The following is a 25,551-nucleotide window of genomic DNA, read 5'->3' as shown; positions in this document are numbered from 1 at the left end:
TACGTTTAACGGAAAAGAACAAAGAATGCTTCAATCTCAGAGCCTGAAAACAAAAGTGTGGTCTAAAAGTATTATATAAATAAAACTGCAAATAGAGCAGTGGCCATTTAGATTATCATATACACTTACAGTCACAGAATACTCGATTAGCAAGTATAGGTTCCAATGTAAGAGGTTCGTTTAGAATAATGGGTTGGAGGCAGTATTTAGTTGTGACCTAAAGATCCTTTTTGGCCTGCAGAGATTTGGTACCCTCTAACACTTTTGCTGTGTTATCGCCTGCCCGATAACCTAAAAGCTGCTGTGTTTACTTTGGATGTTTTTCTGTTACTAAGTAGGTCACATCAACAGAAGTGCAGACAAACAAAATGATTTTAAGGCCTCTATAGATGAGCCCAAGCAAATCAATAAACATCTATATTTTAGGCTTGTACTAACACTGGAAATCTTCACTTTTAATGTAGCCTGGAGTTACTTTCATCTACCCAATCCAGTTTATTAGTGTCCGATATTCTAGGGATTTGTCTTGGAATCCCACATTCAGGTTTCAGCCAGTCTGGTAGAACCCACTTATCTGCAATACATTTAGAATTTTACTTATAAAAAATGATTTTCAATCTTATATGTTCCAGTTGCAATACACGTGTTCAGGTTCAACACTTGGGAGATGAGACCATTTGCACAAGAATCACGTTTTATACATAACTTCAAATTTGTCTTGCCATTGTTGTTTGTCATTGCTACATTCTTTTTTCCCTTTCATGTTAATTGTAGTGTTTACTACTTCTCTGATCCCACCTCATTGTGGTCTGGTTTCTAATATTCCTTCTGTAGTCTTTTTCATTCTTGTGTTACTTTCCTACTTGATGTAATGTTTCAACTTATCCACCTCATCCTCCTGATGTAGACTTGTATTAATTTATTGGTCCTTATTGTTTCATTTTCCTTTTTTCCTCCATGTGCTTGTGATGTTTATTTTGGGGTCCCCCCATGTCTGGTGTCATTCTGTCCGTCAGGCCCCATACAGAAGGAAGGCGCGCATGGCACGAACTCGTTCTGATTTCATGACTAGAGGAGCTCTTGGGGGGGGGGACTCTGAGGAGGACTCTGATGAACAGGTGTATCGGACCCTCCCCTGTGATCCTGCTGAGGAGGCAGGCAGACTGAGCCAAGCTTGTCACAGCGACTCGGAAATGGTAAACTCCGAAAACAGCCTCTGTCCTCTTATTCAGAGAAATAGAAAAATACTCTTGGTAATGCAGACCTTTCCGCTGTGTAAAACATGTAAATCCAATTGTTCATCACTGCTGAATATGACAGCGCTGTATAAATCGGTAAATAATAAATCATCGCTACACTTACACCTTGACCTACACATGCACCTGATCGGTCATATCCCTCTCACATGGTCCTCACAGATAAAGCGGATGCTGTAACTCTTCAGTCTGCACACACGGATACTAAGACTTGTAAAGTAGCCTTCACCTCCCACAGATGACTTTTTACCAACTGGTCTTTAGCAAAATCATGCACATTGCGATGGAGTATTTTCAAGTGCAATTAAGAAGGAATATGGAAATATGTTACAATATTTCAGTTCGGGGAGGCTTATTTTGGAAGGAGGAAAAATACTATAGTCGTAAATCTTACTACTCAATGGAGCAATTTTACTCTCTTCATTTATTTATGCGAAAGAGAACCAACCTATGGATACCAAACTAATGTTGTTATAAATATCTCAATTACATTCATTCTACATTTTGTACAGATAAATAAGAAGAAAATATGCTGTACATTACTAAATGTAAAATTGTGTAAGTTTTAGGCCAAAACTATTTTCAGATAGAATGAAGGAATTCACAACTGCATTAAGAGAATAAAACGTCTACAATATGTTTACATTTTACCTTAAAGGCTCTTAAAAAAGCCTCTGTTTTCCTAACACAACATGTTCAGTTAGATCTGCTGTTCTTGAACCATACTTGGAGACTAACACATACATCTACTTTGTGTTTAGTGCATTTGGCCAGAGACGCCTTTATCTTGTTCTACACAAAAGGGTATCTGTACTGTGTATAGTATACAGATAGGAAGGCACATATCACTTAGTCTTAACACATAGATGTATATATATTTACATCTGTTTCCTTTTTCATAGGTAGATAAAATACACTCGGCACTAAAGACTCATAGTTCCTCATACTTCCTACAAAGAAAAGACACACACTCTGCACTCATTTTTATACTTGTTTTTTAATGCATTTATTTGAACAATCTGAATGCAACCACTCCAGTCCTCATGTTTTTCTATGTAATAAAAATATTGTAATGCATAACACCATAGAAAACATGGAAACAGAAAAGCTTTTGCTCCCTTTTATGACTTTTGTAATACACAGTATAAATAAAATGTAGTCCTCGCATACTTCTAGAACACTCATTCTAGGGTCACGTATTGTTTGGGTTCACAATGTATAATTCTTTTTCTTGCAGATGTTGCAGAAGGTGCCAGGTGTAGAACGGCCTAGCAAACTCCAGAAAGCAGTGTCTCAGGGGGAGATGTCTCGGGTTCTACTCTCCCAAAGGGTTTCAGAGCAAGACGCCAGGTTAGTGCTTGCTCAGACATTCTTGGTGTGCTCAGAAAATGTATCGCATTTGGACAAGTTCTCTAGTAGAGATCTCTAAATCTATATTATTACAGGCCTCAGAGGGGAAAGATTCGCTTCTGGGGGAAGATGAAGGCAGCGGAGAAATTGACACCTCAGTCAGAAGTTGTAGAAATGGAGTCTTCAGGGAGAGAAGGAAGCACTATCCATTACAGTGATGGTGAGAGTGAAATGGTTGGGCAAATTCAACCAAAACCCAACCCCCATAAATCTGAAATCCTCTCATTGTCACAAATACTCAGATGAATATATAGCACTTACTATTTTCTTGTTACAATTATTTCTACTACTGTAACTGTGTTTCTGCACCTGTTTTCTATTCTTAGCCTGGTAAATACTCAGTGCTCATTTGATAATGTGTTCTTATAGTGGATACAGGACTGTGGCTGGTGCCTCATAGCCCAGACCTTAGTCGAGGACGTGAGAAGGAGAACAAGGACCCGTCTCCCAAAGTACAGCGCAGACGGAGTGTGAAGATCAGCACTGCAGCCTTGGAACCTGCTCAGTGGCAGGACGAGCGTGCTCAAATAATTTGCAGTGCCAATGACCTGAAGTGTATGGATGAGTTTCTACAGAAGAAGGTAACGCTTGCGAGTTTACATGAACATCTATAAATTAGCACAACTCTGACCCAGGTACAAAGGCGTGCATAGAAATAGTAAGCTAAGCTTATGATATTTGGAGAAATAGCTAGTGGCTTGGTCTTGCGTTTGCTTCACTCACAGATGATGCATCACCATAGTTTCATAAAATGTCTTCTTGGTTCTCTCTTGGGCCATTCTTTTTGGGGTTTTGTAATATAGATGGCATTGTTTTCTTATGACAATATTTGCCCGTTATGGTTGTAGATAGGTGATCTGGACTCAGAGGATGGAAAGAAGGATTCCATGGTTGATGTTTTGTTCAAACGAGCAATGAAGGAATTCCGTCAGAACATTTTCAGCCTCTACTCAACATCACTTGCGGTAAGTAGTTTGTTATGACTGTAGGTAGTTTTTGTTTCAGGCTGTAGAAAATCAAAGGTGTAAGCATTTAAATATTTGGAGCATTTTAAATGTAAAACACCTCTTGACAGGGTGAAGATGGGAAGAGTATCCGTTACAAGGACTTAGGGTCATTGTTTGAACAGATTCTGGAAAAGACCACTAGGCAACAGCAGCTTCGAAATTGGAGTGAATCACCAGTTCAAGTTTGGATCAACACTTTCAAGGTTTTCCTTGATGAGTTTGTCACAGAGTATAAACCTCTCAATTACACACCAGGAAAGGTAATTAGAAGCTGATACCAATAAATTACATAATTCAGGGCAGGGGGGTAGTTAATCAGCCTTGTGCTAGAGGATGATCAGGATATATTTAGGTTATTTTAAGTATCCTGACAGGGATTATTTCCGAGTAATTCTTCATTCTGATTTCATCTCTTAACAAGAGCCAAAAGCCGGAGCGGAAGAAGAGGAGAAAAAAGGAGTCTGATATTGTAAGTCTGTCTCATGTTTCTAATTCTCTACCTTTATTTTCTGTCCTTAAAGGTGCTGTCCAACTTCCTCTGCCTTGATAAGCAAATAAACTTTAGCCGATATGTAATATTTCATCCAAACATTAACTTGCATAAAGCACAAACTTATAAGAAGTCTTTCAGTTTCTATGGCAGCGGCCTGTCTGTGCTTGATCTTGTGTCACGTGGTAGTCACTGAATGAACCAACATTTGACATGACTTAATAACCATCTCACAGAACAATTTGGAGATTAAAGAGCATTGGAAACGATGTTAAATTTAGCTGAGTAGGTAGAACTATATCTTTTAATGTTTTAGCACTTGGGCTTTACAATCCCTAACAGACAAGGCCATTTATTCCCTCACAGTGTTGTGACAGGAACACCCGTACCCTCTGAAACTTCTGTCATGTGTTTCTTGGCCTTCCTGCTCTTTCCTACAATCCTTCTAACCATTCTCTGCTGTACTACAACCATGTCATACACATCTCCTCTGTTGTTGTTTCTCTTCTCTCCCCTTTGCTTTGATTGTCATCTGGCAGCCATTCACCCATCTGACATTTATGGAGCTCCACATACTATTCCTCTCTCTTTTTCTTTGAACTTTTTTTAAAGCATCTGACTTTCTCTTTTTTCAGGTAGAGGAGCACAATGGTCACATATTTAAAGCTACTCAGTACAACATCCCTACATACTGTGAATTCTGTTCCTCCCTCATCTGGATAATGGACCGAGCGGCTGTTTGTAAATGTGAGATTTGCAATTGTAAACTACCACCCACAATGTCATATATGCTCTATTTCGTATCTCTTTGATAAGCTATAGCCACACAACTATTTGCCTTAAGTGTATCAGTAGAGCTGATAAATTAGTAAATTGATAAGCTAATAAACACTAGACACTTTTTAGACACTTCCCATCAATGGTCAGTCACACGGTTTCAGCAGTTTCGACATATGCCACTAAAGCTGAGTGAATTAATAAAATTCACATCTGCGGGAGTAACGGCAAAGAGCTGATTTTCTCTCCTGCTTCTGTAAAAAATCCTACTGAGGTGATGGTGCAAAAGCAGGCAGATACTGACAGATTCTGCCTGCTATATTGATGCCGCCAGCATTTCCTAAAAATAATTGTGTGTGTTGTGATGTCATGTGGCTCATGATTTATATGTTGGGGGAAAACTCGGAATTGGGGAAAAGGTTTTTTTACCTCAAGAATATTGAGGAGGCGGAAAGGAGTTTTCTGACATTTCTTGGGGCGTTTTTTTCACTAGGGTTCTTCACTTAAAGGGAAAGATGATAGAAGTTTCCAAGATAGCTGTTGTTTCAACTCTTCATAATCGGTGATGTAGTTATCTGCTAACCCAGGGCAGGGACACCTCCACACCTCTGTCCTTCCTGTTGGGCATCTGGAAATTACGTTTTATGTTCCAGGTCGCAACGTATGTTAAAGGCACTTAGAGCTAGTTGGTCTAGGCCAGAATATGCCACTGTTCATTATACTTAATGAAATATACTTTATGACTAACCCCCTATGAGCGTCTGCTGCAAAAAAAACTTGACCGGCCTGTATAATGCATAGTTAAATTAATGAGATTACTTTAAAGTATCTTCAACCATTATGCAAGGCAAACGTAGCGTTTCCTCTTCCGTTTTGTAATGAATTAAGGCAGCGATCAGTGCATGGAGCAGTAAGCCTAATATGGCTGCTTGCTGTCATGCCATCAGTAATGGGAAAAACCTGTCTACATGTTGCCAGCTGATCTGTACTTGAGTAAGCTGAAGGCATGTAGAAAGCAAAATGTCTGATCGCTGCCAGTGCACATTATTCACTTTGAGTTGTGTGACTTTTTAGATCATTATTTTTCTTGGACAACTCCATGTGTAATTTATCTTAACTCACTGTGTTGTGACAAAGCGAGTTTGCATCATTTATACTCAAAATCAGTTTTGTGTCTCAGTGTGTAGATTTGCCTGTCACAAGAAATGTTGCTCCCAGATCAACACAACATGCAGCAAGAAGGTGAGTTACACAGCAATGTGTGGGCACAAAATAATTTTACTTTTATCTTCTCTTTGGCGCTAGATTTTTCTAAGTCTCTTCCCTGCCCCTTTAGTACGACACAGAGTTATCATCCCGTCACTTTGGAGTGGAGTTGTCTCGTCTCACTAACGAGGAGCGGACGGTTCCTGTGCTGCTGGAGAAACTCATTAATTACATTGAGATGCATGGGCTCTACACTGAGGGCATTTATAGGAAACCTGGCTCCACAAACAAGATCCGTGAGCTGCGACAGAGTCTGGACACAGGTGGGAATTCATGCTTTCCTGTTCAATTTTCCAGCCCTCTTATTATCTCCTAAATGATGGACTCCCTTGCAATTAGTTGCCCACCATTCTTCTTTATTTTTCCTCTGGGTTAAGGGCTGTATTGTCACATTTTGATCTTGTCACGCCCTGGAAGTTCCAGGTTGGCTTTCAGTTCTCCAGGTGCTCTGAAGTGCTCCTTCCATAACTCTGTTATTAGAGATAGGGCATTATGTATGATTTGACTTAAGCATCCAGCCACAGCAGATACTCCACGTGTTACATTACATTTACTCTTTTATTATAAAGACGATAATTTAGATTTATGGTACAAGCAAGAGTGGCGCTGCCATATATACAGATGAAGCAGCTCGCCGTTGGTCAGTGTGACCCGGATTCCCAAGAAAGTTATATATTTAAGTGGTTTCCCATAAACAGTGTAATCATTAGCATTGTATCCCTCAGTGTATGTATAAATATTTATTCAATCTAAATACCTACAACCGAACCTGTGTGTAAACAGCATTGAGTGTGTCTGTTGGGCCAATTTACATCTCTGAGTCATACACAGTGTTTGTTTTCGCTGTCAGCTGCATTCTTTAGGGGAAATTCCTGCCATTTTTTCATTACTAGTATCCCATTAACAAAATGAAAATACTGTGCAGCTGCACATTTGTATGTGTTGTAGCTTTGTTAACATAGTCTAAAGTACTAGTGTGTAGATACTTTATAAGCCGTTGGTGAGACATTTTTTGTACTGATAAGTGCATTTACAGAGACTCTGCTTGGACAATGTTATTAATAAATTAGCGGTGTAACTAAAAATAGAAAAAATACTGAAAAGTTTGCTAAATAATAATTTCCCCAAACTTCATGTGGATTGCTGTGGAAGTCTGTCTAAATAACCAAAACGAATGCCATGCTTCCTGCAGTCACCATATAATTACCCAACTTGAGGTATTTGGCTGTGTTTTATAGCATTGTATTATACAATTTGCATTGTATTATTCTCCCATCTCTTCTAAGAACCTTTGAACATTCACAGTCTGCTCTAAGTGGAAAAAGTGGTGACAAGAAAATGTGAGGAAGGGTTATAAGGCCATTTCCAAAGAATTTAAAGTCCATCATTCTACAATGAGAAAAGTTGTTCATGGCGTAGGTTTGCAAACCACTATACTTCTGGAACAATGTTGTTTGGACAAACGAGACCAAAGTGGAGATGTTTGGCCATAATGCATAGTGCCATGTTTGGCGAAAACCAAACACAACCTATCTGTACAAATACCTTCTAGCAACTGGTGACGATTTGGGAATGTTTTGCAGCCACAGGATGTGGGAACTTTGCAATCATTGAGACAACCATAAACTCTGCCATATACCAAAGTATTCTAGAGTCAAATGTGAGGCCATCTGTCGGCTAAAGTTGGCAGAAATTGGGTGATGCAATAGAACAATGATCCCAATCACACCAGCAAATCTACAAGAGAATGGCTGAAAAAGAGAAGAATCAAGGTGTTGCAATGGCCCAGTTGAAGTCCAGACTTCAACCCATTTGAAATGCTGTGGCGGGACCTCACGAGAGCTGTGCATAAACAAATGCCTGCAAACTTTAATGAACTTAAGCAGTGCGCTTCACTAATATTGCCCCCCTTGGTACATATTAGCAAAGAAGCCCGTGGAAAAATTGTCTTTATTGTTTAAGCTTTTGATCTTTTCTACAATAAAATACACAAAAATACTGTGCTCTCACAGATCTCAAACAATTGCAAACACAGCACAGGTTTATATAAAAAAAAATGTTAAATATAGGTTTGGCACATCTATGAATTCATATGAAAAAAAATATTTGTGAAGTATATTCTCATTGATATTTTACTTTTTATAGAACACCTGGGTGCCTACGAACGGGAGATTGTTCAATCACGACTTCCTGTTTCACAGGGATATAAATATTAGGTAACACATATGCCAAATTCCCTTAGCCAATCATAACAATGGGTAAGACTAATGATTATAGCTGTGATGTGCAGTTGTTGAGCTTCACAAAATGGGAAATGGCTATAAGAAAACAGCAAAAGCATTGAAAATGCCCATTTTCACCACCTGCAATAATAAGAATTCCAGTCAACCGGAACTATTATGAATCAACCTGTGTCTATATTGTCTCAACGCATTGTGAAGCTGGAGTGGCCAAAAAATCTCCAAGGATCACGGCTGGAGAATTGCAGAAGTTATTTGCATCATGGGATTAGAAAGTATACAAAACTACAATCCGATGTCACCTACATCACCACAAATTGTTTGGTAGGGTTTCAAGAAAAAAGCCTCTACTCTTACCGAAAAACAAACTCGGCCTTTAGTTTTTCGGACATGACTGGAACATGAAATGGTGTTGGGTTCTATGTAGAACTTTTTGGCAATAAACACCAGATGTGGGTTTGGCACACACAGACAGGTAGCCATATAGAAAAGAACCTCATGCCCATGGTTAAATATGGTGGTGGCTCTTTAATGTTTTGAGGCTGTTTTTCTGACATAGGATCTGAACATTTTGTTAGGATACATGGTATCAACAGATAATAAATATCTGACTTCCTCTGTCAGAATATTTAAAACGGCCTGTAGTTGGATATTCCAGCAGGAGAACGATCCAAAACATTCATCAAAACCAACACAAAAATGGTTTACTGACCATAAAATCAAGGTCCTACCATGGCCGTTCCAGCCCCCTTACTTGAACCTAAAACATTGTGCCCCACATATATTTAACCTTGTTGTTTTTTTTATAAACCTGTGTTGTGTTTGCAATTGTTTGATATCCATGATTGCAGAGTATCGTTGTGTATTTATTGGAGAAAAGATCAAAAGGTTAAACAATAAAGACAAAGTTTCACTGTATTCTTTGCTCATATTTACCAAGGGTGTCAATATTAGTGGAGGGCGCTGTGTGTGTGTGTGTATATCCATACTCTATACCTATCCATCTAGATATATAAGCCTTGTGCAAATGGACCTGGACTGCACCACATCACTAGATAGGGCATTGTACCACCAAACAGCTCCAGTTGCAGTGGTTTAAATCATATGAAAAAATTAATGAGAGCATTACAGTAATTTGACATTTAAAGATCACATGGTGCGGCAGAGAGAACTTCTGCAAAAAAGCAGCCTCTAGGCACCCCCCCCCCGATTGTAGGACATGAGAGAGGGTGCGCACGAAGGCTCTGTCATTTTCAAACTTCAGTGTGAGGCCAGAGTATTGAAGACAGATTCGCGAGGAAACGTTTCTGTACCTTTCTTTCTCTGCTAATCTATCTGTATTATGCTGGCCTCCACAAAAGGGCAAAGCCACATAGGCAGGCTTTCCCCATTATGACAATCTGGAGAGGGTGTGCCAAGAGGCCATTTTGCGGAGGTTCACTGGGAGGCCATGTCCAGTGGTCCACAGAAAAACGGACGAAGAAAGGGAACACTTTTTGGAGCAAGAAAAAAGAAAATGAACTAGAGGAAGATACAAGAGAAAAAAAAGTCAGTGGAGAAGGACATCCCGAGAGTGAATGAGGGTGCATGGAAAAACCAACGAAATTCAAATGAAAATTCAGAGATACAAATATCTTTGTAACCTATGGTTGTCTGTCACGCTGGATTGGTGCCTTTGCTGTATGCCCCATGTGACTGAGAATTCATACCAAGGCTCTGCCATTACTGTTTAGTGCCAGATTGTGTTGTGTGCAGGGAGGAGAGGGGTTGCCGAGGATCAAGTTGTGTGGTGGAGGGAGGAGCTTTTGCATTGTATTGTGTGCAGGGGTAAGGCAGGATCAAAAAAGAGAAGAGAGGGAGAGAAGTAGAAGAGCAAGAGCAACAGAACAGACAAAAACATGATTTTATAGCACATATAATAGCTAATACTTAGTATAACTTTTTTTCAGCCATCGTGAAGGAAAGACTTGACCACGCCTAAATTGCGGATCATTCTAAATCTTTCATGTAAATTGATCTATACAAGTCTTTTTTGATCTCTCTTGTAATTATCATTGTTCTTTCGAGCCCTTTTCTGTGTGACAGGATGACATTTGGTAGAGAGTGAAAGAGTCAGGTTAACATCTTTGTGTGAAATTAAGCCTGGGCGCCCTACCAGTAATTTGGGTGGACCTTTTGTTAAGCACACTTTGTGTACCCATTAATGAGGTATTCTGGAGGTAGTACTGGTAATAACCTTTGAAGTGTATTTGTGACTGTAGGACTTCTGGCATCTTAGTGGTTGAGGATGTTGTCATCACTACTCAGACACTAGTACCACTTGTCATCCATGTCATCCATTGCTCACTGACTTGTCTGTTCTCTCCCTCGTAGATATTGACAATGTGAATCTGGATGACTACAACATTCATGTGATTGCCAGTGTGTTCAAACAGTGGCTGCGAGAGCTTCCCAACCCACTGATGACTTTTGAACTTTATGAAGAATTTCTCAGATCTATGGGTAGGAAATATCTCACTTTCTAATCTGCCAACTATGTCTTCTCGTAAGGCTTCCCATATATATATATATATATATATATATATATATATATATATATATATATATATATATATATGTCTATTTTGCTCATACATTAGTATTTCTACATTAAGCTGCAGTATTCATACATTAGTCACTCTATATATTTTTAATTTTATTCTCCTTATCAATGTAGTGAGCACTTTACATTTTTACCATATTTAAATCCTACAGGTTTGGGTGAAAAAAGAGAAACCGTGCGGGGAGTTTATTCAGTAATAGATCAGCTGTCTCGGACGCACATTAGCACCTTGGAAAGGCTCATCTTCCACCTTGTCAGGTACCACGGTTGCGATTGCATTAATGTAATGTTATGATCCCGCAGACTGGTGGGCATGTCGCCCAGGTTTATTGCAATGCTCACAGTTTTGTAATTTTAGGATCGCCCAGCAGGAAGAAACCAATCGCATGTCTGCCAATGCGCTGGCCATAGTATTTGCTCCGTGTATTCTCCGGTGCCCAGATACCACAGATCCTCTGCAGAGTGTGCAGGACATAAGCAAGACCACTGCGTGAGTGCTACTAACCAACGGAGAATCGTACTAATGTGAATTTTTAACAGAGCTCTATATTAAATACATAGCTAGCACGCTGCACTAATACAAGCTCTTACCATACATGTATTGTGGATGTGGCCTAAATAGAACATAGAACCCTTAGGAAGGCTTTCACCTTCTTCAAATTATTGATAATACTTTTGTATTTTAACATAAGAATAAAGTTCTTATAGCCAACATCAACAATACCTCCTTATCTGTCTCCATAATCTTTTAGCGACCAAAGATTGTCTGTTTAAACGATTACTCATTTGTTTCCATATACCTTATTGTTAAATTATCTTTTTCATTTAGGTATAGAGTGCCTTACAAAAAGTGCAAATATCTAATAAGCAGTTATCTGTCTTTGCAGTATTGTTGTTTGTGTAATATGCCCCCACCTCCTAACTGAGTTGGAGCAGAGCTCCTCTTATGTGATACACTACTGTTTGTTATTGTATAGCTCTGTGGAATATACGGTAATAATCTATTGATCTCTATAATCTATCACATATTTGCACTTCCTGCATATTCTACTGTGAGAGCATATATTAGTAACAGTAATATTATAACCTCTCTATCCTTGGTAACAACTCCCTCTGTGACACCTCTTCTCTCCGTTTTTTTTTCTCTGCAAATGTAGTTGTGTTGAATTAATTGTACTGGAGCAGATGAATAAATATAAAGCCCGTCTGAAGGACATCAACAGCCTGGAGTTTGCAGAGAACCGAGCCAAAAGTCGGCTTTCTCTGATCCGTAGGTCAATGGTGAGTGTCAATGGGTAGTAAAAGAAGGCGACTGCATCCTAACTAACCTGCTGTGACTCCTTCCCCTGCTCACTGTCTTTAACTCCTCTCCCCCTCTAACTTTCTGCTTTCCTTTCATCTCCTTTTCTAATCCAGAAACCCGTACTAATTGCTGTTAGATTTATGAGCATAAGTCGCAGCTCTCTGCCGGTATGTATATCAACCTCAGGCTGTCTGTGACGCTCATTTGCACTGTCCCCATTTCCTCAAGTTCTGTTTTCTTTCATTACCGTTAACATTCACCCCCCTGGTAACCCATACATGACTTCGTTTATATTCACCCAGTATTGTCACACAATAAACTTTACATTCCTGGGAATTCCTTCCTTACAGCGGAGTACACTTGTCTTGTATGAATTAATCATTCATCAGCCTGTTCTTTCCTTTCATGTAGTATTGAAAACTCCCTAAAGTACTAAGTGTCATCCTTAAGTGTAGTCTAGAACCACATATGTAGTACCACATAATAGCATCTGAATTTTATGTACAGCATGTTTGTATATATGTATATAAATATACTACCATTCAAAAGTTTGGGGTCACTTAGACGTGTCCTTGTTTTTGAAAGAAAACCACATCAGGTGGATCAGAAATAGAGCGCTTACATTGTTAATGCTGTAAATAATAATTGCAGCTCTAAACGGCTGATTTTTGTTTTAGTGGAATATCTTTCATAGACGTAGAGAGGCCCTTTAACAGTAACCATCACTCCTGTGTTCCAATTTCATGTTGTGTCTGTTAAGTTTAAAAGGCTAATTGATCATTAGAAAACCCATCTGCAATAATGTTACACAGCTAGAAATGTCCTTGTTTTTCCACGAAAACAGCTATGTGACCCCAAACGATAGTGTAGGCATATATATATATATATATATATATATATATATATATATATATATATATATATATATATATATATATATATATATATATATATATATATATATATATATATATTACACACAAATGTTTGTATACGTACATGGCATCTGTCCTTGTTGTATGTTCAGCCATTGTACCCGTTTTATATGATACAGTGTATGCTAAGGGCATAGACAGGTGTCTGAGGTTAATAGGCTGTAGGTTGCTTTTCCTAAAGGTAAGAATTTGATTTTTGTGTTTATTCACTTATCTAAAGCAGCTTTTTAAAGGACCCCATTCCTGTGTTTTATGGACATCATAGTAATGGTAGAATAGCCAACAATCAATAATATGACACAATAGCACGACACATTTTGAAAGTAGCTCTTGTTATGTTAGCATAACAGAACATACATTGTTATTGCTGTTTTCTAAAGTTGTGTAATAATTATATCTTTTAGTAAACACAAATTACTGTTTTTCCCTTAATCAACCAGTATCGTTTTTATTAATTGCGGAAGGCCTGTAAACCTAATTGCATGGCTAGAAATATTATGTTAACCACACCAGAGATAAAATATTTAGCTTCTCACCTATGGGTTGTGCTGTGTTGTAAACGGGAGTAAACAGATGTACATCTATACTGTTTCCAGTTTTATTGTGATTATTTTCGGTGATGGAAGCATCTGATACTGTATGTATGTTGATGCACTGTCCTTTGCACAGGGGAAGGGACGTTTGCGCTCAAGCTTGAGCCCAGTGATTTCTGGCCTTTCCACCGTGGCCCCTGATGCGGGTGCTGATCACGTGTTATCAAACATTCCTTCGGAAGAGGAGTCTACAGAGCAGAAGGAAGCAGCCATGCAACAAGAGGAGAGAGTTTTGGCCCAGCAGATTGAGACTCTGCAGAAGGAGAAGTAAGATCCAGAATGGCAAATATCTATTACAGGAGGGGGGTTATGGCTTACAAGCCCATTCCTTTTCTGTTTCAGTGTACCAGGAAAAGTGATTATCCAAAGGGTGATAGAAGCATGGTGTTCAAATATAAGATGCTTTCTGTGATATTTATACAATGTATTGTAAAATATGGTCTAATGAAAACTCTAGGTCATCTGCTTTTGTGGATCATGCAGAGCCGGATATTACATTAAATATATGGTACCATCTGCAGCTATGTAGTTCTGAACTATTGGCCACATGCACCTTTTTGCACACAAAAACATTGGTAAAGGGGATTGGGCAAATGCATATCTTGGTGACTAAAGAAGTTAGCAGTGGTGATCACGCATCAGGTTACGAGCATACTATGTCCCAGATGTCTTTGCCACTCAAGTTAACATAAAGAACCAACCCTGGTCAGTTCTTTTGTAGCAAGCATATCCAACATAAGTTTTTGGCTTGCATTGTGGAATTGTGATGACACCCGTTTTCATTATTAGTAAAAGATGTGTGTGAATTTACAGAGATCTAAATGAAGCTTTTTAGCTAAGTAACATAGAATGTGAGTCAGGATACTGTTCATCCCACACAATTACTGAATTTAATTTTAAAGCCAGTGGTGTATCTTATATTGCAATCGGGCAAAGCCAAAACCAAAGAAAGAGCTGGATGCCATTTGGGCAGTTGGTGAAGATACTTTAAACGTTACACTGACATACGTTTTTAAATGTAGTGAAGAATACATTGCCTATTTCTGCTCTTGGGTAAAGTGTCAGTGTCTGTGGCAAGGTTTGTGAAGGTCCATAGAACATCATTAAATTTCCCACCATGAGCAATTACATTTCTGTTTACACATTTTCTGACTAGACAGCTACTAGAGAAGGATGTATATTTATAGTTCATATAAAAGTTGGTGGATCTATAGTTCTTTATGCAAAGGTCATTTGTACTTTACCCATTTTTCACATCACTATTTTTAATCACAGGGAGGAGCTGGCCTATGAAATGCTGGCATTGGAGCCCCGCGCATCAGATGATGAGACCCTGGAATCGGAGGCATCTCTTGGAACTGCAGACAGCTCAGAAAATCTGAACTGCGACTCCGAGGGTGCTGTGTCAATTCGATCTGGTATGGTACAATTTACCAAGAATCTTCTGTTTCACTGTATTCACATATCAGTGATTCACCGATGCTGTTACCGAATCCATTGCATAAATAAAGCCAAACATGACGCCATCCATATTGGAATTTATGGTTCACAGATTTCACTACAGATTAGTAAGAGCCAACCCATGTGAAATTCTCTTGCAAGAAAAGCTGAGCTGGATATTATATAATCAGTGAGAATACAAGCTACTGCACTGAAACTTGTCAAGTTTGTGCCTTTTATAATGCATGGTGAAGTCAGGGAGTGGAAATTATATATCTTTTGCTTTAGTGACTAAACCACTTATTGTTCTATAAAGACAAGTTTTGCAACTCACACCATCAGCTCATTTGTCTTTTCGCTTTTTTGCTTCTGCAGAGAGAAGCTTTGCTTTAAGCTCTGCCCGAGGATCACGATCTGAGCTTACAAGAACAAGGAAACAAGTCAAAAGGGAAGGGGAGAGCACAGACAGTGGAGACCGCAATCTTTCCTCTCCCATCGCCTCATCTTGCCTTCCCCATCTGGGCCGTAAGAGGTTCCACCTGCATCCAAAACCCCCTTTCTATCGAGCGACAGGAGAGAGCCGAGACCAATCAACCACTGACTACCAGGACCCAGGAGCTCCTGTGCACTTCACCACCAGGGGGACCTTCAACCCTGAGAAAGGACGTCAAAAACTCAAGAATGTCAAACAATCTCCTCAGAAACCAAGGGACCCACCAGAGGGTGGAGATCAAAGGATTCTGGGATCAGATGGCAGCTCACAGTCTCTTGTGCTATTTGGGAGCAATGAATTCATGGTGTGAAGGATGTACACTCTGTTTTTTTGTTACTTGTTGGAAATCCTGTATCTGCCAAATTCCACAAAATCTTCTCGCCAAAACCCCATAGCTTCAGCCTTGTGGCTCCTGGAGAGCCAGGAGTTACAGATGGCTAGGCATGTTCTGCCAGCCCACACCATGGACCATGAGGGGCCACGTTTAACAAAAGCCTTATCCAGCTGACTCCACAGCTTGTGGAATATCCGTCACAGGACTTCATAACCAATCCTCTCCTAAAATACTGATCTTGCAAAAGAGAGGTTTTTATTATAAATATTATTATATTAATATTATTAATTTTATTGGTGGTTTCTAAGCCTCATTATAAATAAACCGTTCCTGTTAATTTAAAGCAGCATCTGCACTGTGGTCACAATAAAGCTTTGGAAGGATGGGGCCTCCCAAAATGCATGGCTTATCCTACCTATGGGAGACAGCCTCCCATTTACCCTCTGTCTGCCCGCTACATATGAATACTTAAGACATCTGTGAACATTTACATGAATCCCAATAGAACTTTTGACCATTTGTGTCAAACATTCATTCAAAATATTTGTTAAAGCCGAACACCAAAATATCAAAGGTCAATCCTTTGGGATTTGTGTATCCAGAAGTCTTAAGTCTGTTAAACAGGATATTATGTATCTGAACTGTGTGAGGACAGACTTGGGGTCAGGGCAGCCGACTCCTCTTAGAACACCCTTTTGGCTTAAGATATACCCCCACATAAGCCTGCTGAGACTTATAAAGGGCAGAATCCTTCCAGGCTGAATGTAAATATCGTGTATCTGGAGGAAGCCACTGGGTGCAGGTGAGAACAGACTGGTGGTAGCGTCGCTGTTGTATGTATTCAGTAAAATCTGTGTAATATTTTGGCTGTAAAACTCATCACATTGCGAACAAACCCCAGAGCTTATTAAAGAACAAAGACTGCAGAATGTCAAAAGCTGAGGAAGTGTCTTTCTTCTGTGTTCTAATTTGAAGTTGTAAAGTAACACAGTGAGGTTACATGAAACAACCAGATTAACAAACATTTTGTACCTACATAGAATCCTGAGTATGCACAATAGTTACTCACTGGAACGTAAGGGAAGAGGAGAGAAAGATTTAACAAAGTTTGTGTCCAGTTTTAGTTTATTGCCATTTTATGAGTTCCCCTATTAGAATGGTTGCGTAGTTACCATTATCTTGCTCTCTCTACACGGTTGCTTTAAACTTATCCGCTCTCCTAGGGATTGATGTGAGAGTGATCACTATTAAGGTTGAATTAAAAACAAGATTTTTATTTAAAACAAGCAGAAAATCAGGTTATACACAAAAGATCTGGGTAAATAAAGATTATTCTCACAGAGCAAAAATAAGACACATGTGACAGTTGTTTAGAACTATTTCTAAAATTGAACCAGAGGGGTTTGGACATATATTAACAAACAGATCTAACAGATGGAGACTGAATAGAAGTTGCTTTAGGAACGGCTGCCATGTACTGTGCTAAAAGGAAGTAGGATGCGTGCTGCATATAACAAGGCAATGCACACATGTTCCAGCATTCCTTTTTCTTACAAATGTACTAAAACTTTTCTTTTAGGTTTTTCTGACAGATGTGTCCATTAGAGAGGTGGGAGGGCAATGTATAGCACAGATGAATTTGTTGTTATATCTTTGATGTCTTGGGTTTTATAGGCGTGGATTTTGTTTACATGGTAAAATGTAGTAGCAGGGAGTTGCATATTCAGTTTTTAAACATGTCACATAGCAGTTTCTCCATTGGGGTGTTTCCAATGGTGCGGTGAAAGAACAAAAGTTCGATGCGTTCTGATGAGATGAATCGAAGGGACGGAGAGAGGAGCAGAAGCTTCCCGAATCTGAGAGTAAAGACATAAAGACTATTTTGACTATTTCCCCAACACATAGGTCCTCAGCCACTGAAATACACTAAATTACCAAGGTGTATTTCTATATATGTATATGTTGTCTTTTAATATTAATCATAAGTACAGAATGATAAAAACTGGTTACATATGTCCCGTGCATGGGTTACCTCACTGGTTGGGTAGGGTAATGACTCCTAGTATGTTGGGCCAGCATCATTTGAGATTGGTCTTGCAAGTTTTCTACTTGTTCAGGGTCTTTAAGACCCCTTGTTTCTGGAATACAACAGGAGAACATTTTGAACTGAACATGTTGTAGCATGTGTGAGACATAAGAGGTATGTCCTTAGTGATATATATATATATATATATATATATCTAAAGCAAGCACATAAAAACACAAATGGGTGAGATTAAATGAGACTTAACATAGGAATGCCTTGACACCACAGGGTGCTGTGACTGTAGGTTTGCTTGATGGTTAAGAATAAGGGACCAGAGAAACAACACATGGGTTTGGGTACTTGAGCATATATCACACAAATCAACCTTGTTGATATTAAAGTAAATTCTTAACATGTGTCTTACATTTAAACTACATAGCTCACAAACTACGCTACCCACTGAACTTCTTTGTATTAAGAAGCGTGGGGAATGAATAGGCACAGAATAGCCAATTCTTGTGCAGATATCTTTGCTTACTGATCTTCCATACTCACCAGGCTTAAAAAGCAGGACAGCTTTCATACAGGCAAACTCTGTGGGGTCAACGCTGAGCGACTTAAAGCGACTGATGGTTTCTTGGAGAATCCGGACATCTACACTGGAGGAGATGGATTTCCCATTGACACTGGGAGACAAATCTGGCACAGACAGCAATGGGCAGCTTTCCAGAGGCATAGACCATTGAATGGCACATAAAAGGAATAGCTCGCTCCATGCCTCCTCAAGTAGGATCACCTGCAGCAAGGCGATATATAGCAACAATTTGGAATGTAGTTTAACAGTGGAATAAAATATATCTGATTGTATCTGATAAAACAAATAAAAGCTCCTATAAAATAGATTTTGTCCCCATTAAAATTATGAAATATTAAGGGCAGCCCTCATACTACTGTGAAGAGTGCATCCAATTTTGAATTCAGGTTAGGGTCTTAAACATCAATTTACACTATGTGGATGGAGGGTATAACTGTAATAAATAAGAAGGGGTAGAAAGCACAGTTCAGGGCTAGACATTATAGTGTTAATCTGGCTCTTACCTGGTCCCTGAAAGGAAGGTTGGAAAAAACTGGGAGGTTCTTGGCCCATTTCACAGCCATGAAGAGGAGACGAGCTGAGGTTTCATATACACCTTCTGGACTGGATGCGGAGAACCCTGACATCTGAAAATCACTTGGTGTGCGCTCAGGTTCATTGCTTGTAACATCAATATTCTCCTCAGCTGGAAAGATAGAAGGTCAGGGGAGTCATACGGTGGTTATCTAGACTTATAAATGCATCAACAGCATTAAACATATTTAGTCAATAAATGTGCTGTGTGGCTCAACAAATGAAACTTTTTTTTTTGAACGCTACAGCAGTGACAGAGAATTTGGACCCCTCAAAATATTGAGGAGGTCCATTTCTTTGTGACTATCTTTCTTGGAAGGATGGTCTAATCTGTCCTCTCTTTCAGGCACTGCCGGTCATGAGCATGGCCAGAGATCAGTGTTGTTGCAAGCACACATTTCAGCTCATACGGGCCAACCACCACCAGGAGAGAAGTCCTCGTACCCCCAACATGACTTGGACACTATATACCATAGCTAAGAATTCTATCCATCCCAGATCACCAACTAACCCCTTATAATACAAATCAAATGATTTCTACAGGTAATGTTACCAATAACATTTCTCTTCACTCATGCACAAGTTCTCTCTCGAAAACCTGTGCATGAGTTCCCCACCCTTCACAAACGCTCACTGGACCCTCAAAAACTATCAGCAATTTAACAAGAGTGGAAAGATAACTTATTGGGCAGGAATAATCATGTACATCTATATATAATTTTTTTTTGTATTTATTTTTTGATTACTTAAACATATGTAATGGTGTTTACAGATTAATATTGTGTTCAGAATTGTAACATGTACAATTGCACATTGAACCCCTTCGCCCCTATAGTACTACAACTATTATTACAACTTTCTCACCTTCCTCTGGCTCTAGCTTGGCACATGTTTCTGCTGTCATCAAGCTTGCCATGAAACGATGGTTGTGCGGAGGGCTGAGGGTCCCAGTTATTACAGTAGGAACAGGGGTCCGGAGGCTGTTGACAGGTGGGCAAGATGGGAGAGGTTCTCGGGTTGTAGCCAAGTGCTCCATGCGACTCTCAGTGTTCAAGTCTATGCTGTCCAGACGGATCTGAGATGTGCTGCGTGGCTGACGTTCATTCTGAACAGCTGTAGTGGGTAAAACAATACAATGTGAAAATTTACAAATCATGAATATCCCTCAACGTTTTAAGATACAGATACAGATACAGATGTGGAGCTGCTACAGCACATATCGCCGTCTGTTGAGAGTTATGTCATCCACCTGCAGCCTAAAATGGCTACAATTTGAAATTTGATTATAATGAGGCAGTACATATATATTACTGCTTATTGAAAGTAAATGAAAGTATGCTTCTCCTTGACCTTCAGCAACCCCCCCTTATTGGTTATCACTACGAAACAAGAGATCATCTGTACCTTGTTCTCATACTATGGTTCCCATTATATATATATATATATATATATATACACACATTTATATACATATCATCATCTGTACCTTGTTCTCATACTATGGTTCCCATTATATATATATATATATATATATATATATTCCCACATCTCTGACGCTTACCGTCCTTGTTCATTCCAGTTTGGAGACATTTCTTCAGCCTGCATGCTTGACATTGGTTTCTGTGGGCTTTATCCACTGGACACAATCCAGTACCTGCTTGGCATCTGAAACAGAATAATGGTGTTCTGAAAAGAGCCAAAGGTGACCAAGTGTGCAGTATTTATTGATTTATTGAAAGCTACAAGACAGATCTGCATTCAGACTGACCTTCGACTAAATGGCACATGTGGTGATAATTTGCCCTCAGTGCTGCCTCCACCCGTGTATAATAATCCATGAAGCGCCTGGTGCCATAACCCTTTCCTACCAGTTCACCCGGCTCTTAATTCAGCCCCACCTGTGCTTCCCAAAAAATTTAAAATAACATTTCTGGTCCATGTGCCTGGAAATTGACTCACTTTTGTACTGCATTTGCCAGTCTGCTTAAAGGGTTGCTATTGTAAGAAAAAAAAGGAGAGCAGTTTAATGTTACAAAAATGATTTATTTTGTTTTCCTTATACTTCCTTTTTTTACTTACAGGCTGGGGAATCATGTAATCTTTATCTGCTTTCTATACTCTATAGCACCAAATAATTTGTTGGCTTGGAATTAATTCACTAACATGTGGAACATTTCACTATGCAATAAGAAATGCATACCCAAGTAAGCTTCTCCTAGCAGGGCTGAGCTGGTCCTGCAATTCAGTGAATATATATATATATATATATCACAACTGGTGTTAAGCATAATGGGTTAGAAATGGGCTTTTAGAGACAATAATATTTGCTCACTGTCACTAAATACTAGTGGAAAGGAAAATACTAACAATCCATTCTCCTCATGCAGAGCTTCCATGTATGTTCATAGGTGTCCCTCTTATTGTCACTCCATTGATCCCCTTCTGCTCAAATTTGGAACCAAGGAAGAAGTTCCATTTACACTAAACTCATTCTCTGTACCTGTATATGAGTTTCCTCCGGACACTCCTCTTGAAGAAGCCACTGCAACCATTGCAGGCGTAGATGCCATAGTGTTTTCCGCTGCTGCTATCACCGCACACACGGCACAAAAGGGCAGGGCTAGGGACTGGAGCAGGACCAGGAGCAGGACTTGGAACTGCAAGAAAAAAAAACAATGTTAAGGAGACAACAAGTCAGCAGCTATCCACATCCTATTATAGAGGCTCATTATGAGACAAGCAATCGGCTCTGATAACGGTCCTGATGAAAGCCGTGACTCAAGATATCTGTTCTCAAGAAGGAACCTAAACTGTATTATACAAGTAAGAAAGGCACCAGCTTGGGTGCTCACATACCATAAAATCCCAATTGAATATGTGCATACATACAGATACAGGGAAGTACAAAGCATGTCTACCGTTCCACAATATTAAACCTCTATTAAGCTAAGGAAAACCTTGACAGATTTTTCATTTTATCCCACCTGCTGACAGTTTAAACACTTAAATACAATAGACATTTTTAGAAGCTTTTTCATTTTGTGTATGAACAGCCTAGTTTCATATCACAATTAAGGGTTCCCAGTAGTGATGCATGATTAAACGATTATTTATGAGAAAGGTACATCAATCCATTAATAATACAATAATACATCAAATTCACATTACTCAACTCCATCTTGGCTACAGGGATTAGCAGTGCCAGCCACAAAACTCAAAGTATGGTGCTCTAACACACTCCCTGTATGCACAAAAATAAATATTGTGATCCTCCTGAAAGCGAATAACAGGAGTGTAGTGTAAATTGTCGCTTTTAATTACATCTGATTTTCAGAATAGATGTCTCTGTAGCACTATGACTTTTAGAAGAACAATGTGGACTGCGAGAGGTCATGTTGGTTGAAGTGACAGAACACTTTCTCCTTACCTGACTGACTGTCTTCTGCACTGGTGCTGAGGACAGATCCGGTGGGTGAGGTCATGTCACCTTGATTTCCCAATGTATTTCACTAGACGATTCTCCTTCTGTTACTGAAGTCTAAGCTCCTTGCTGCTCCAGGGGAGAGGACGATCTCCCAAAGTTCTGCTATGTTTCTTTATCCAACCACCTATACTGCAAATATCTTGGTTTGGTGACTGATTGTAGCAGGTGACCAAAGGAAGCAAGAATGATGTTTTCGAAAAGAGGCATGAGACTAATGAAGAGGTTTATCTTTCTCTTCCTCCCTATCTTTCTTTAAGAGTTTTCTTAGGGCCTGGAGATTAGCTCTTAACGCTGTGTAAGCAGATGCCTCTTGTTATCCTCTTAATCTTTACTATCTACGAGAAGATGGAGCAGTCATCCAGTCACATGTGTCCATTTTGGAAGTTTAGGGCAGATAACTCAATATAATAGCCCAGTTCAAATTATGAACTCTGTGCCCCCAACTACACAGATACAATTTTACACAATGAAACACAGCCTTTATGAGTGTGTTTTCAGAATTTTTTCTCTCTATGGATGTTCACTTTTTATTTCATATTTCAGAGTATTATATCTATCCGGAAAATATAGGTATTGGGGAGGGATTCTGGAGAAAGGTCCAGTAAAGTGCTGCATGCTTTATGATCACTTGTGATCAAATTAAAGTAACATGTATAGGTTGGAGGGAAGAGAAGACTGGATATTAACTTTTTATCGTAGTTAAATAGATTATGAAGGTTGTAAAAGGGGTGTATATTACAAAAGAGAAGGAGGCATTGTCTACACCTAGAGGGTCTGTTTCTCAGATTTGAAGCAACAAGTTATGTCGCCGATGATAGATATATTGCAGCAATGTTATTATAAGCTAATATGGTGACTGGGTTTAAGCAGGGCAGAGCTGGCATTAGGGGGCAAAAGCCAAATAATATAATATAGTGGCTATCAACATCAAGAATGCTCAATGCACATAATCTGGTTCTTCTTGGATAGTCCATGAAAACCTATTACACTTAGATAGGGGTGAAAGGGTAAGTTTACCATTATTTACAACTAAAATGAATTTATGTTCAGGGCACAGTATGGTTTTGCCCATCTCTATGTATTGGTTGTTAAAAAGGGTTTAATTTGAGAATAGCTACTTAATGTTAAATTATGGTAATTAGAAAAAAAAATCCCCAAGTAATCCATTTATCTATAAATGAGAGGAGAGAGAGAGAGAGAGGAGGAGGAACACCCCCACAAAAAAACCCCCAGTAAGCCGAGGAGTACGTCCAAAGCTCAGGAATCAGCCAGCAGATGGTGGGTCCATGTTTGGAGGGATGGGTGAAGAGGTGGTAAGGGAGTCTGCTACAGTCCAGGAAAAACCTTGTGTGACCTTAATATTGATCTGTTTACATTTCTGTTTCTTGCTTTCTGACACATTCCATTAAATCCTGCAGCCAGAGGCTGAAATATGACACTGTGCAGTAAATACGCATTTTTCATTTGCAAAAATCGAATGAATATAGTCATCTCAGTTTAACCCATTTTCTGCCTGTTCCACATATTCTGTTAATGTTTCATTTTATTTATTTGTGGGGAATTTGCCAAGGAATACCTTTTATTCTGTTTTGTTGTCCTCCAGTGCAATAACATATATATTGATGGGGTTATGTGTATGTGATTTGTCCCACTTTTGAGACTTCCTATCAATGTTTTATAAATGTCTTTATTTTTGCCTTATCACTTATTACAAATACATAAACCTTATCATTTGACTAAATACATTTATGCCATTATATTGTCATAATCAGATAGCATTTTATGTTTTTTTACCCAACAGGCAACAAAATAGATGTAAATTACAGTAAACCTACATATAACTTACAAAAGCAATAATGTAATCAGGTTTGCTGTAATGTGTCAGCCTCACATGAGGGCATAAACGTTCCTAATTCATGGACTTGCTGTCTCTCAGTGATGAGATCAGGATAGAGTGTTAGAAGCCAACACCATTGTAAATCTTATAATCCCACTCTAATGCGTTTACACATTGTATCAAAGTGAGACGCGAGCAGCTGTTTTGTGGGCAAACAACAATATGACCGAGTAGCCCTGCCTAAACAATAATGACAATTGTGTGTCTCTCTCATACAATACATGTAACATTTAAGAGAAATATCCCCATACAGGAGGCATGGGTGCATTTGGAGGTCACAAACTGGTTTGTGTAATTTAACATACTAATCTGGGTACAAGTGGCTGTAGGATGGGCAATGTGAAGCTTGTGTGTTTGGTGTTACTCATAATGACTGACAGAGTGGTTTGGGAATGTTACATAAATCTGCCGTTACTTCAGTCAAAAAACATGGGAAACAAATGCTACCGGAAGACCACTGAGTTTTGTGAATTGTCCTCAACTTGACATGACAGCTAAAGAAAGATGAGGAAAAAGGCAATCTGTGGATTAAACACAATTCTGTGGGTTCAACTCTACATATGTTATGACGTGACCTAACATAAAAATGCATGAGATTACCATTTCATTGCAGTGGATAATTTAAGAGCATTGACATATTCTAGCCCAGGTTTTCACAAGGTTGCTTCTTATTGCTGTTTTTACATGGTGGCGATGCCCATATTCACACAGTAAAACATAGTCTCTTTCAAACTCCAAAGTATTCACATTGGTCTTTTCTCACATTTGAAGAGACCTGAACGCTATGGTTACATTGAGCTTGTTCTCCGAGTTACTTACAGAAAACGCAA

General features: G+C 39.1%; 2 protein-coding genes across 5 annotated transcripts in view; one reads left to right on the top strand and one right to left on the bottom strand.

The window, feature by feature from the left end:
• Positions 1-16,676, top strand: part of MYO9A (myosin IXA) — a 58,210-nt gene extending 41,534 nt beyond the window's left edge. For 2 of the 4 annotated variants that reach the window (XM_053465000.1, XM_053465002.1), the window contains 18 exons: positions 1,017-1,196; positions 2,494-2,606; positions 2,702-2,826; positions 3,036-3,247; positions 3,515-3,631; positions 3,742-3,933; positions 4,095-4,142; positions 4,799-4,910; positions 6,121-6,182; positions 6,277-6,469; positions 10,820-10,948; positions 11,201-11,306; positions 11,407-11,538; positions 12,206-12,329; positions 12,465-12,518; positions 13,956-14,146; positions 15,155-15,297; positions 15,695-16,676. In XM_053465000.1, the coding sequence (XP_053320975.1) occupies positions 1,017-1,196; positions 2,494-2,606; positions 2,702-2,826; positions 3,036-3,247; positions 3,515-3,631; positions 3,742-3,933; positions 4,095-4,142; positions 4,799-4,910; positions 6,121-6,182; positions 6,277-6,469; positions 10,820-10,948; positions 11,201-11,306; positions 11,407-11,538; positions 12,206-12,329; positions 12,465-12,518; positions 13,956-14,146; positions 15,155-15,297; positions 15,695-16,122 (2,661 nt within the window). In that variant the 3' untranslated portion in view covers positions 16,123-16,676. The remainder of the gene's footprint in view (positions 1-1,016; positions 1,197-2,493; positions 2,607-2,701; positions 2,827-3,035; positions 3,248-3,514; positions 3,632-3,741; positions 3,934-4,094; positions 4,143-4,798; positions 4,911-6,120; positions 6,183-6,276; positions 6,470-10,819; positions 10,949-11,200; positions 11,307-11,406; positions 11,539-12,205; positions 12,330-12,464; positions 12,519-13,955; positions 14,147-15,154; positions 15,298-15,694) is intronic. The other 2 variants (XM_053465003.1, XM_053465001.1) reach the window with 2 other exon arrangements.
• Positions 16,677-17,751: 1,075 nt separating this feature from the next.
• NR2E3 (nuclear receptor subfamily 2 group E member 3) lies at positions 17,752-23,234 on the bottom strand. Its single transcript, XM_053465025.1, has 8 exons — positions 22,768-23,234; positions 21,841-21,997; positions 20,902-21,005; positions 20,205-20,453; positions 19,271-19,452; positions 18,728-18,968; positions 18,179-18,284; positions 17,752-18,002 (listed from the first exon to the last, which is right to left on the bottom strand). Exons 1-8 carry the CDS (start codon positions 22,820-22,822, stop codon positions 17,870-17,872), a joined length of 1,227 nt encoding a protein of 408 aa, XP_053321000.1. The 5' UTR covers positions 22,823-23,234; the 3' UTR covers positions 17,752-17,869.
• Between the last annotated feature and the right edge of the window lie 2,317 nt (positions 23,235-25,551).

The sequence above is a fragment of the Spea bombifrons genome, chromosome 4 (assembly GCF_027358695.1).
Source record: "Spea bombifrons isolate aSpeBom1 chromosome 4, aSpeBom1.2.pri, whole genome shotgun sequence".
Lineage (NCBI taxonomy): Eukaryota > Metazoa > Chordata > Amphibia > Anura > Pelobatidae > Spea > Spea bombifrons.
Note: the sequence above shows the minus strand (reverse complement) of the source record. Positions and strands in the feature narration are given on the sequence as shown.

Bases quoted from the DNA above. Each gene is read 5' to 3' on its own strand.
- NR2E3 (XM_053465025.1), bottom strand. From the start codon at position 22,822: ATGACCTCACCCACCGGATCTGTCCTCAGCACCAGTGCAGAAGACAGT. The intron at 18,969-19,270 runs GTAAGAGCCAGA...GCCTTGCTGCAG, and splicing joins ACCTTCCTTTCAGGGACCAG to GTGATCCTACTTGAGGAGGC. The intron at 18,285-18,727 runs GTGAGTATGGAA...GTTGTATTCCAG, and splicing joins TGTCCTGCTTTTTAAGCCTG to AAACAAGGGGTCTTAAAGAC.